This window comes from Equus caballus, chromosome 16 (genome assembly GCF_041296265.1).
Source record: "Equus caballus isolate H_3958 breed thoroughbred chromosome 16, TB-T2T, whole genome shotgun sequence".
Classification (NCBI taxonomy): Eukaryota; Metazoa; Chordata; class Mammalia; order Perissodactyla; family Equidae; genus Equus; species Equus caballus.
In genome coordinates, this window is record NC_091699.1 from 41,467,172 (window position 1) to 41,480,645 (window position 13,474).

The window sequence follows — 13,474 nt, forward strand, 5'->3', positions numbered from 1 at the left end:
TCTAATTTCCCCAAGCCTCTGAGCCTCAGTTTATCTGCAAAATCATACCTTTCCAACAGGATTGTGGTGAATATCAGATGACATCATATATTTAGAGCATCCAGCACCACAACCAGCTTTGTAACTTAGTTAGCTAAGAAAATACCAAACACAAGGTGTCTGCAGGCGAATATTGCACGGCTTTAATCAGCACACACAGGAGAAAGCAGCAGCACTATTAAGGACACCGATGGAAAAATAAAAAGCAGCCATTCTCTTTGAACATGGGAAACAATTTTATCAGTCTCTGATTCCTAACAGGGAGTACCTTCCCTCCAGCCTCTACTGTCCCAGCTTCTGTGCCTACGTTTTTTTTTTTTTTGAGGAAGATTAGCCCTGAGCTAACATCCATGCCCAGCTTCCTCTACTTTTTTATATGTGGGACACCTACCACAGCATGGCGTGCCAAGCGGTGCCATATCTGCACCCGGGATCCAAAGCGGCGAAACCCGGGCAGGTGAAGCGGAACATGCACACTTAACCACTGTGCCACCCAGCCGGCCCCTGTGCCTACTTTTAAAGAGGGCCAATCAGAAAGCCTCCCTCTAAAACAACCTGGATATAACAATAAGAGAATGGATGAGTTACTTATGGTTTATCCAAATAGTGGAAGAATACACAAGCCTTTAAAAGGATATATTAAAGAATTTTCCATTACAGAGGAAAAGGCACATGCTATAATGTTAAATATTAAAAAAGGATAAAAAATTCTGTGATAACATCGACAAGTAGAGGGAACTACACCAAATATTAACAGTAGTTGTCTCTGGAGGTGAAATTATGTGAGGTTTAAATTCTCTTAGCTATTTTTTTCTATGCTTTTCAGGTTATCTTCAGTGACCATATATTACTTTTATAATCAGGAAAAACAATTTTTTAAAGCTTCTCTGTTTGCTACACATGTAATTTAAAACACGCTACTTTAAAATAAGGGATCCTGAGGGATAAGATAAGGATTGAGGTGATCTGAGCTTGGATAAGAGCACAGTGTGTCATCGATGATAAATGCAAGCTATCACCCTTCTTCCTTTGGCAAGGGAACTGTTGGTCATTTTACAACTCATTAGCACTTTTACTGTGCTGGGGAGACTGGGAAAACAGAAGATGAAAGTCAAACAAATGAACTCTTCCATTTGTATGGGGGGGGTAAAGCATTTGGTAGGAAAGAAGCTTGAAACAAGGAGTTGAACTCAAGCTAGTGGAGTGCCTACTGGTTTTAATAATTTATAGTCCATCACTAAGGATAACAGAGGGTTCGCTACAAATAAATTTATCCTACCTAGCCTAAAAATGTCGCTATGTTCCCCTCAGACGCCAGGTCCAATTCAGAACCAACCATGAAAGTGACTACACACACCATGCTGCCATATATCTCTTCCGAGCTGAAGGTAATAACGCTGGGTTTATGGAGCACTTAGTCAGCCCCTTCTGTTCCTCGGCTTAGTCCAGCTCCCAGCAGCACTTGGAGGCAGTGTCACCATCTCTTTTACAAGAACCCCCAGGCTCAGAGAGGTAGATGCCTTACACAAGGGCAAACAGCTAGTTAAGTGATGAGAATAGACTCCACCCCAGGCCAGCTGACCCAGTTGTATGACCTTATGGCCTTAGGAATGCTTTCCCGTCATATGCCCTCTCATTTTGATGAACAGAAGTCAGCTGAACAGGCAGAACCAGTCCACCGAGTCAGGAAGAAACCAGGAGAGAGTGAGGGGCAGAGTAGGGAGAACCCAGGCCTGGGTAACGTGAGTTAAATACACCTGCAGAACTCAGTGTCCTGATTTTACTATCCCTGCACTTTGAACCCACCTCCTATAACACCTACACAAACTGCTGTCTGTAAATCTGGGCTGAATGTAATCTGGGCACCGCACAGAAGCTGTGTGCAGATGAGAAAACTATTTTCTCTTCCCAGTGTTCAACAAGCCCCACTATGAACATTAGGGAGGTTCTGAAGAAGCATACAGGAGCATTTTATAAGAACATGACTAAAATGGACATCGGATTTACGGAGTACTCAGCAATTTGAGTGGCAATTAATTTTGGTTGTACCAAAAGAGAACAGGGTCTTTGACTAGCTGATTTGCTTCCACACTATGTTCCTATTAAACACTAACAACAGCTGCACAATAAATGCACTTCTTTCCTGAGCTTCACCTTTAAAAACTGCGGAGGCTCTGGATCTCAGTGGTCACAAAGCCCCCCCTGGTCGCAGGGCTAGAAACTCCTACTCTCTAGCTCAGCCTTTCTCAACTGGTTCAGCAGTTTGAAGAGAGTAATGACCTAAGGCAGTAACGTCCAGTATAGCAGCCACTATGCACATGTGGCTAGGGTGACTCAGGGGCTGAATTTTTAATTTTATTAAAGTATTCTAGTGGCTACAGTTCTGAACAGTACAGTTATAGACTATTTGCAGATATAAACATAGATATTTATGAAAAGGTAAGCAGAGTAAACAGTGTTATGACTTGCTTTTTTTCCACTTAACAGGAATCTCTTTCCATATTAGTAACCATACTTCTGGATATTATTTTTAATGTCTATATCTGTGCTGTCCAATATAGTGGCCACAAGCAATATGTGGTTACTGAACACCTGAAATGTGACTGGTCCAAATTGAGATATGCTATAATTGTAAAATACACACCGGATTTCAAAAACTTTATATGACAAAAAGAATGTAAGATATATTAATAATTTTCATACCAATTACCTGTTGAAATGATAACATTTTGAATATAGTGGGTTGAATTATCTCTGCTCCTATACAGCCAGGATGGGAAAACTGACAAAATGATCACCCAGATCAGTGTCTGGTTCTGTGGTTCAGGGGAGGACCCCAACTTGTCCTCGTCTGGGCCTAGGCTTAGTGGAGCCATCAGACAGGCCCACTGCTCTGCGGGCACTAATAACAGATCAGGTTGGGGACAGCTCCCAGCTGGAATCTCCTTCATTCCAAGTCCACTGGCATCCTCCAATCCTTCATTCTGCTGCCCCTAGCCCTGTGTCCTGGAGCAAGTTACTTACCCTCTCTGCACCTCATTTTCTTCCAGCTGAAAAATGAGGATAATAACAAACTCAATTCAGAGTTGTTATAAGGATCAAATGAGAACCTAGAAGAGTTTGGCAATTTCTTATAAAGTTAAATATACACTTACCGTATGACTCAGCAATTCTATTCTGAGGTATTTGCCCAAGAGAAATGAAAATATATCTACACAAAGACTTCTACCCAAATGTTCACAGCAGCTCTATTCATAACAGCCCCAAACTGGAAACAACCCAAAGGTCTACCAGCTGGTGAATGGATAAGAAACTGTGGCACATCCATACGGTAGAATAGTACTCAGCAATAAAAAGAAACATGCAACAACATGGAAGAATCTCAAAGCTTTATGCTAAGTGAAAGAAGCCAGACACAAAAGACTATATCCCGTAAGATTCCATTTATATATGACACTCTAGGAAAGGTAAAACCATAGTAACAGGAAGCAAATCAGTAGTATTTAGCAAATCAGGAAAGTATTTAGAGTGATGAAAATGTTACACGGTGGTTACATGGGTGTACACATTTGTCAAAACTTATCAAATTGTATACATAAAATTGGTGAATAACTGCATATAAATTATACTTCAACAAAGCTGGCAGAGAGAGAGAATAAGTAAGATAAAGTACTTAGCAGAAGGCTCAGCACATCATAAGTGCTTAAACAATATTTGCTGTTATCATGACAAGTACCCCTGCCCTTTGAGTATTACTCAAAATGTCTAAAACCAAACTTAGACTCACCATCTTCCTGGGAAGACCAGCCACCCCTCATTTACCTTGTACTGTTTCTTTTTTCTAAGGATTGGCACCTGAGCTAACATCTGTTGCCAATCTCCGTTTTTTTCCTTCTTCTCCCCAAAGCCCCCAGTACATAGCTGCATATTCAAGTTGTAGGTCCTTCTGGTTCTGCCATGTGGGACACTGCCTCAGCATGGCCTGATGAGCGGTGCTAGTCCACACCCAGGATCCAAACCAGCGAAACCCTGGGCCACCAAAGCAGAGTGTGTGAACTCAACACTAGGCCGCAGGGCTGGCCCCTACCTTGTACTATTTCTTTGATCATTTCTGGTGCCTCTGTTTCCCTCAAGGCCTCTACCCAGCAGACTCTTCCTGTTATGTTCCTCCCTCTCTCCCCTCCTTCTCTCTCTCCTGCCACTGACCTGAGATGTGGCCTTTCTGACTTCACTGCTTCATAATCACCCTGGACTCTCCTCTCCCCTTCCTTACCAAACCTTGCACATCGCCAGAAAATGAAGCTTTCTAAAATACCACTTTCATATGCCACATATCTGTTCAAGTCCCCTCACTGCTGTTCAGATCCCTTAGCCTGGCTTCCAAGGCGTCCCACAATTGGCTCCAGTTTCCCTTTTCCATCTTTCATCCCAAACCAGAATCCTCCACAATAAATCCTTTTGGAATGAATGAACAAATGAAGGTAGGGACTAACTCCACCTTGCTTAGACCTGCCTTCCCATTGCCTAGAAGGTGCCAGAAACAGAGGGGCATACACACAGCAGTATCTGCTGAATGAACCAACGAACCCCTGAAGCCTGCAAATGCAGCCTGGCCTTAGAGAACACAGCTAGTCATTCTTTAGTTTTTTAAACCGAGATCTTTATGGTGGGTTAGGAACAGTTGAGAACAGGATAAACAACGAGGGGCTCTGGAAGGTGTTTCAGGATTTATGTGTTAAAGGCTATAAGGCTTCTGTTTCTACTTCCACTTTTTAAAAACTTAGTCAATAAAACAATTATTTGGGGCCGGCCCCGTGGCCAAATGGTTAAGTTCGCACGCTCTGCTTTGAAGGCCCAGGGTTCGCTGGTTCGGATCCTGGGCGCGGACATGGCACCACTCATCAGGCCATGGTGAGGCGGCGTCCCACACGCCACAACTAGAAGGACTCACAACTAAAAATATACACAACTATGACCAGGGGGGCTTTGGGGAGAAAAAGGAAAAAATAAAATCTTAAAAAAAAACAATTATTTAAATATTTTCCCCCTTTAAATCAGAACAGACTAAGAGTCTCCAACTGGGCACACAGGAAGCATGGGAGGGGCCACGGAGATCAGGTGAGTGTGTTCGTGATTTAGTTGGTTTATCATGGTTTTGACCATTACACAGCTTTTTAACTGATTTTGTTCTTAGTCATACATGGTTTCCTTTACACTCATCATGGACCATGACTAAAGGCAGGCTTAAAGAATGCCAAAGGCACATACGAGTTAGGGAGAAGTTAGCGAGAGATACAGGAAGTGAAAATCATCACATAATTGGTAGTTGAGCACACTGTCTGAAGATGCTCTTTATCAGTGCCTTAAGTTGTATTCATCTTATCATAATTCTTATTATCTCTAATATTTCAGAAACCAGTGTAATAATTCTGATCCCAAACATCAATATAATTTGTAATAATGTACTAATCTTTTTATTTTTTTTAAGATTTTTAAAAAATTTTTTTCCTTTTTCTCACCAAAGCCCCCCGGTACATAGTTGTATATTCTTACTTGTGTGTCCTTGTGGTTATGGCAAGTGGGATGCCGTGTCAGCATGGCCTGATGATCACTGCCATGTCTGCACCCAGGATTCGACCAGCGAAACCCTGGGCCACCGCAGCGGTGCATGCGAACTTAACCACTCTGCCACAGGGCTGGCCCCTGTACTAATCTTAATAAAATATTTTTTTGAATTTCAAATCACTTCCAGAGGGGGTTTTTACAATTCAGTATTACCATGAAAGGAGTTTGCAAGTTAAAAGACGCCTGGGGAGTGCTGATTTAGAAGCGTTCTCCGAAAGGCTGTTAGCCTTCCCTCATTTCCCGGGAGGACCTGGGTGGGGCCACTCCCACTCTTCCCTCACTGCTCCCAGGCCAACTGGCACTTCCAGGACCTTACTTCACCTTTGGTTTATGCATCTGCCACCTCAGCCAGGATGGAAGCACCCTGTTTCATTCATCTTTTTATCTTAATACACAGCACAGTGCCTGGCACACAGAAGACTCTTCATAAGTCAGTCGCTGCTATTATTCCAGCACCTTAGAGGATTTCTGACAAGGCGGAAACTGAGCGCTTCACAGAGTGAACTGCACCTAGTCTCAGGAGACGCACCCACAGCCTGATGACTGGCACACTCCACTTAAGGGAAAGGAAGTCAGTGGGGCTGTACAGAATACAAGCGCATCTCTCAGGAAGCAGGGCTCTGCAGACAGCAGCTGCCCAGCCCCTTGTCAGTCAGTGTGGTCACTTGGCAGGGGAAGTGACAGGGGAAAGAACAAAGCAGAGGGCCTTCTATTTTACTTTTTCACCCCGCTGCCAGAGGTCAAATGTGTGTGGACTGATGTTGGGATTCCTCCGGTGATGAACAAAAGCTGGGATGTGAGGAGCTGAAATGGGCATTTGCCAGGGGCATCCTCCCTTCAGGCCTGGCCTCCAGGAACTCATCTGCCAGTTCAGTGGCTGAGCCCCGTGGCCTGTCCACTTGCTTCTTCCACCTCTTCTGCTGCCTTTGAACACCGATAGCCAGTTCTGCTGCCAGGCAGGCCTGTAAGGAAACCTTGTGCTGCATCTCCCTGAGCCTGGCTGTCAAAATGTGTTCCTCCAAGGTAAAACAGAAATAAAAAGAAGGGGGGCAGTTGCTCTTTGAGACATCACTGGTCGTTTGGCCATTTGTTAGCAAAGTAGTCAGAGTTGGTGAAACTAACTTTTAAGTAAATAATTTTCCTTTTTCCATTCAATATACTTGAGTGCCTAAAAAGTTACTGGTGCTCTGGCAAATACAGAGGTAATAAACTACAACAATACGGTGACACTTACGCGCTGACTGCTCAAAATGCTCCCTGTGTGCTCAGTTAATCTTCACAGCAGCCCTAACATACTCTTACTATCTCCACTTTACAGATGAAGAAACTGGAGAGATTAAGCAATTTGTCCAAGGTCATTAAGGCATTATCCCTCTCAAGTTATTCAGTTTCACCTGTGTTCAAGGGGGAGGATAACAAACAGAAAACGGGGTAGTAAGAAATAATAGGTGTGCAAAATGCTTGAGACAAATAAAGCTGACTGGGGATTTCAGAGGAGGTAAAATCATATCCAGAGTGGTAGGTAAGACGGTAGGTAGCAGTCCAGGAAGGGTTTCCTAAGCTGTGCTCAAATAACTGCATTCAACAAATTCACTTATTCAACAAATATTTACTGAATGCTTACCATCTGTGTGCCAGGGACTGCGCTAGTTTGAAATGGAATCAAAATAACAACAGACAGACATGAAAGGCAGGACATAGAGGAAAAAAAAGACCCTCAAAGAGAAAGACATGGCCAGAGGCACAGCGAGCTGTCCCTGTGGCCCTTACCATCGAAGGAGTGGGAAGGGCAGAGGGCTGCCCTCCCTTCACAGACCCTCCCCGCTAAGAGCAGCAGTCTGAGAGGTCCTTGAGCAGGCCTGCCCCCCACCGCATCCTGACAGTGCCCACCAGTGGGCCGGAGCTTGAGAAGTGCCTGTGGAATAAACACACACAAGGCTGCTAGTGAATGTGGTGATCACGTGGTCATGTGTAGAGATGCCTAGAGCATGGCCATGTGCCCCTAGCCACTCCCTGTGCTCTGGCCAGACCCTTGGCCCGATGTGAGAGGTCTGGTGTGAATAGGCCCATTTCCGGCTCCATTTCCCTCTGCTTCTGCAAAGAGGAAAGCATGCAGGACTGAAGTGCCCTGAGTCCCTCCTGGGGAATCACTTGTCACTTGGGGGAAGGGCAGGCTCAAAGGAAGGCCCTGGATGAACAACACCGCTTTCCCTTTGCCCCTACTTTGCCCCTATGGGTGGTCTCCGGCATTTCAGATGCAGGATTCTCCCATACTATAACACTTCATTCATTCCCTCCTCCCACCACTGTAAAAAAGCTTCAACTGAATTAGTGAGGAGAAATGACTGGTTTCTGATGAGCCATGTCAAAGAAATGTGGGCAGCCTGTTTAGACACCATAAACAGAGGTGCTGCCAGAAGCAGGCGGAACCGTGGCTAAGGCTCCAGCACCCTGCTTTCCGGCACAGAGCCCTTTGCCCTCCCCTGTGCCACCCTGTCTAATTAGTCATCTAGGCACACACACCTCAGTGCCCTAGGCACGCTGCAACCTAGAGCGATTTTTTTCACACTAACAGGACGTAATTCATCTATTGTTCTAAATATTGGGTTTTCTTAAAGTAGGGAATATATGGTAGTGTAGAGCATTTTTTAGATGCACAGATCTCACCAACTAAAATAAGTAATTCTCTAGGTTTACGGTTTTTAACATTTTTCCAACACTGATTCTTACCCTAAGATCCACAGCCCAAGAGCAAAGCTTCAAGTCAGTGAGGTTCCGAGAGGTCATCAACACACAGGTATGAGCGTTTATGGAGAATCTGTCCCTCCGATGAGATCCTTAAAGGAGTTGGACCCAAAGAGCTAAAGAACTTGTGCTTAGAATATGTCCTGCATTTAGCATCCTGCAATGTTATAAAACTTTCTAGCGTGACAGCTAAAGGATTCAGGGCTTCTATTATGGGTAATGAAAATGTTCTAAAATTGGTTATGATAATAGATACACAACTTTGTGAATATACTAAAAGCCAGTGAGTTGTATACCTTAAATGGGTAAATTGTATGCCATGTGCGTTATATAAAGCTGTTAGCAAAAAAAAAAAAAAAACAACTTTCCAAGAAGACTCCTATTACTCTGCATGCAGTCCCCAAACTAACATTATGTGAATAAATAGGAGAGTACCTCTTGGCCTCCAAAAAATAACTAGTTCCCCACCACATTTCTAGCATGTACCTGGCACGTAGTAGGCACTCAACACATTTTTGTTGAATGAATGATTATTGTTGAATAAATAAACTGTGCAGGAATGCAGTTTCCAAAAGTCAAAGGTTCAAGGAGAGATCCATTTTCAGTACAGATCTTAACATGTAATATTATCTTTTCCAGATTAAGTGTTCTCTGTTATGCATCAAATATCACTAAAACTATCTTTTGTTTCTCAAGAACAAAATGCACCAAATGCAGAGTAAATGGGTCCTGATGTGGCTGAACCTCACAGAAAAATATTCAAAAAGGACAAAACCGAGATTAAGAGCTATCACACCACAGCATACTGGCCAGCAAAGTAAGATATGCATATTTGATAACAACCTTCTCCAAAACTGTCCATTTCCTCTGGTTTCTGTTTCAGCTAGGTAAGCATTTTTTCAGCCCATTGCCTTTAAAAGTTTTCCCTTTCATGTAGCCAAGAACTTATATGGTTCCCTTGTCTTCTCTCTTAGTCTTCCTAAACTTTCCCACAATTCACCTGTGTGGCTTTTGAGCAGAATTCCTTTTGTTTGGAAAAGCCTTCCCTTTCCTCCTGCCCTACACCCAAAGCATCCTCTCCCTAAGGACTATCCTTTCTGATTTTGTGAGAGCTTCATTTCCTTGCAGCAGAAGCCTGGTCTATTTCCTGAAGCTAAATTCATTGTGCTCCATAAAAATGAAAATAAAATCATTCAAACCACAGTCAGGCACAGAATCACCTACCAACCTGTGCCCTTTCTGCCAGTCACTTATCCCAATATAGCTTTCTGGTAGTGACCTTGTGTTCTCTTCAACCCTCTGGCACCTGTACTTTCCAATCCACAGCATTTTTCCTTCCCAAGTCCATACATCCTAAATGATACGTAACCTAAAATTTTCTGCCATAAATTCTGTTTCCCAAGAGTAAACAACCTTGATAAATGAAAGGGAACTATGGACAGAAATTAGCTTACTTGCAATAATAACGCCTCAATGTGTTTAACCCTTTGGATATATGTTGCCAGGGAGTGAACAGACGGAAGAAGGAAGGAATGCACTTTACAAATACTTCATAAAGATTATTTCATTTGATCTTCCTAACAACTGTGGGAGGCAGGCAGGGCAGGCATTTACTATTCCCATATACAGATGACGAAACTAAACATCAAAAAGGTTAAGTAACTTACCCAACCAATGTCACGTGACTAGGAGGCATCAACCCAAACCCATATGAAGGTCTTGCCTCTTCCAACCCAAAGGCTGTCTACTATACACTCTCTCTGTAGGTTTCTGTCCTACAGCCAAGGAGCAACTTTCTAGAGATTCAGCATTTCAAAGGGAGGACAGCCCTCTGATTTTTTGGGATACCATCTCCCTTCTGCTAACAAGCTGGAAAGCCACCTTCAATCTTCCCAATAGAAAACAATGCCTTTTTCTTCTATATACCACCCTTAACAACTACTTCTTTCCAAAATAATTTCCAACACTTCCAGTTTTAAAGGGACTTACTCATGAGGCACTAATAGTCCAAAAAGTTTGCATCAGCATATGATATTCTAATAAAGTTCAGGGCTGATGCAACATTTCTGTCTAAGAGTTTACAGCTAAAATGAGAAGAACACAGAAGAGTCAAAAATTATGCAAGACAACGCTACATTTTTTTACTACAACACATGTGCTTCTGTGGGTCTCCTGTGAGTCACTGTCTCTTGCGTTCAGTCATCATTATAGGAGCTGCCATTCTCTACCCTAAATTATTTTACTTTATTTCTTAAAGAAAAGCTCTGCAACAAAAACGGAATTTTATTACATAGTTCACCACCTTGCTGAAGCAATGGCCCCTTAACTTAATGCCTCAGATGCCACATTGTTTCAATTTTCATCACTACTATTTTACACAAACAGAAAAAGAGGCAAAGTAAGGTTGCAATTTATTTATTTATTCATTCAACAAACACATGAAATCCTATCAGATGCCAGGGACTAGGACCCAAAAATAAGTAAGAAGTGTCCCTCTTCTCACAGCCTGGTAGGGAGAAAAACTAAAGAAGTAATTACAGCATAAACTGATTAAGGTTAAGGTGGAGGTGAGCACATGGCTTGGGGCAGTGGCCATCATGGAATGATTTCTGGAAGAAGCGGTCTGTGAGCATTTATAAGCATCTCTCTCTTTCAATACAAAATAAACCTAAAAGACTCCACCCACTCCCTGAAAAGTTATAAGATTTACTTGCCAACAGTCAAGTCAAAAATCTAATTTAACAGCAGAATTTATTCTTGACTCCCTGCCCTAAAGTTCAACCCTTAACCTATACTCCCTTAGGCACAAATTACAAAGGGTTTAACAAATCCTGTCCTATACAGTGCCTTCCCACAAGTCTGCAGAACAGGATTAAAGATATGCACAATAAAATAAAATGAACTTTTAAAAAATATAATCATTTTCCTAATTGGAAGTGAACACTTTGAACAATCCAAGCCCTACAAAGGATGGCTGTCGGAAGAGGAAACTGAGGTTCAAAAAAAGTCCCACTTTTAATACAACAGAATAAAAGGTCTCTTTGAAGTCCCCAGAACAGCTCGAACAAAAACAGAAACAGAAGGCTATTGTGGGGCTTTAGCCTCCAGAGGATGAACCCCAAACACACTGCAATGGTAAACAAACAAGCCTCTGAGCTGGAATCTGATTTGGTGACCTAACAAAACATGACAATGTAAGGAATCTCTCTTTCCCCATTCATTACTTCCCAAAGTCCCACTGGCGGGCAGCTCCTGTTTTTTTGCTGGTTCCTGGGTTTATTGCTTGTAAATTATAGTGCATAGCGTGCTTTTCAAAAAAAGGTACAGGCAAATGAAAACTACCATGGTTTTAAAGACCCATAAAAGACAGTATATGGAACAGAAATGAACTCTGCCTGTGTTTACTATCAGGACCTATTACTCCTTTATGCTACTCCAGTGGATTTTAAACTCGAATGCTACCGCTGCCCGCTCAAGAACAGGTGAGGAGGGAAGGAACACACTCATACATCTGCCTCAGCAAGACCCCGGACGCCTCTCTCACCATTTCCTCGTGCCTCGGCCAAGCAGCTGACCTAGAATTGGGGCTGCAGATCCCAGCCCCTTTCCTTCTGCTATCCCAACAAGTCGGCTCTAAAGTCATATTTCCATTTGGCCCGGCACACCCTTATCCCCACTACTCAGATCCCCAGCTGAAAGGAGGGAAACTCCGCAGCCCCAGGAGGAGGAGAGGGGTGGAGGGGGCAGAAGTGGAGGAGAGGGTCCAGACTGATCTTTCTACTCCGCCGACCCAAGGTGGGCCCGAGAATCCAACACCTCCCCCAATTCAGTCCCCTTCCAGGGCACCACCGAGACCCTCCCAGTCCTTGGCCCTGGGGGCTGAGATCCCCACCTTCGGCCCAGGGAGCTGCGGCTCCCACCCTCCATCCCTCCGGACCTCAGCGATCGCCTGGGCCCCGGGGGCCCTCACCCAGAACCACCGCCACGCCAGAGCACTCCCGCCCTGGGCCACCGACCTCTGCCCCGGTCCCCGCCCGGGGGGCCCCTGCCGGCCCGCGCCCGCCGCCCTCAGCCCGCTGCGGCCCGGGCCCCCCGCGCCGCCCGCCCGACCGGCGGGCCGCGCACCGTGTGGGACTGCAGGCTTTGGCTCGCCTCGATGGCTGCTGTCAGCGGCACCGTGTCGTCCAGCAGCACCTTTCCGGCCGCCGGCTTCTCCATGAAGGCCATCCCGGGACGCCTGTCCGCCGCCGCCTCGGGACCGGGGGCAGCCGCAAGAGGCGCCGACTCCCGCCGCCGCCGGGCTCCGCCGCCGCCGCCGCCGCCGCTGTCAACACGCGCCGCCCCGAGCGCGCCGCCCGCCGGGCCCGCGGGGCCCTAGTGCCGACCGCCCCGCCGCCGCCGCTGTCAACGCGCCCCGCCACCCGCCGGGTCCTAGCGCCAACCTGCCACAGTCGCCCCTGGCCTGGACCCGCGCCTCCAAGTTGCTGGCACCCGCACCGCAGAGCCGGTACCCCTAGCACCAGCCCTCAAACCCGGGGACACTCCACCCTAAGTCATGACCTCCAAAATCCTTAGATCCAGATACAATGAGTCCTGAACCCTGCGATCCAGGAACTCTTAGGCCCAAAGATGCCCAAACCAAACCTCTCACTGTTGGGCTTTTCACACGAGGCCCCCAGAGGCTGGGACTGTCAGACTTGCGACATTTACAACGGGACCTCTCCCACCCAGGCCTCCCAGGCCCAAGGACCTAAGAGCCAGAAAAAGGGCCTTCAGGATGGGACCCTCATTCTGAGGCCTACAGACCCAGAGACTTTCTAAAATAAGCCCCACAGATTCAGGTTTTATGGGAACACTTGAACCTGGTTCTTCAGACCCAAGAAGAACCTAAGAGCTAGGCTCTCAGAATTGGACCCCACGGTCAGAGCCCTTGGACTCCAGAACCTTCAGACCCAAGCTCTTTGAACTGAGGACCCTAAAAACTGGACATTGGTCCAGGTACTCCCAGCCTCTACCCTTGGCCCCAGCTCTTAGCTCAGCCACAAGACCTTCAATCCCTAGAACC

General features: G+C 45.4%; 1 protein-coding gene across 15 annotated transcripts in view; it reads right to left on the reverse strand.

The window, feature by feature from the left end:
* The window catches only part of PXK (PX domain containing serine/threonine kinase like), a 68,423-nt gene extending 55,659 nt beyond the window's left edge, over nucleotides 1-12,764 (reverse strand). For 12 of the 15 annotated variants that reach the window (XM_023620192.2, XM_023620191.2, XM_023620190.2 and 9 more), the window contains exon 1: nucleotides 12,535-12,757. In XM_023620192.2, coding sequence (XP_023475960.1) covers nucleotides 12,535-12,636 — 102 coding nt within the window. In that variant the 5' untranslated portion in view covers nucleotides 12,637-12,757. Of the gene's footprint in view, nucleotides 1-12,534 lie in introns of all 15 variants that reach the window. The other 3 variants (XM_023620183.2, XM_023620184.2, XM_023620182.2) reach the window with 2 other exon arrangements.
* Nucleotides 12,765-13,474: the final 710 nt, after the last annotated feature.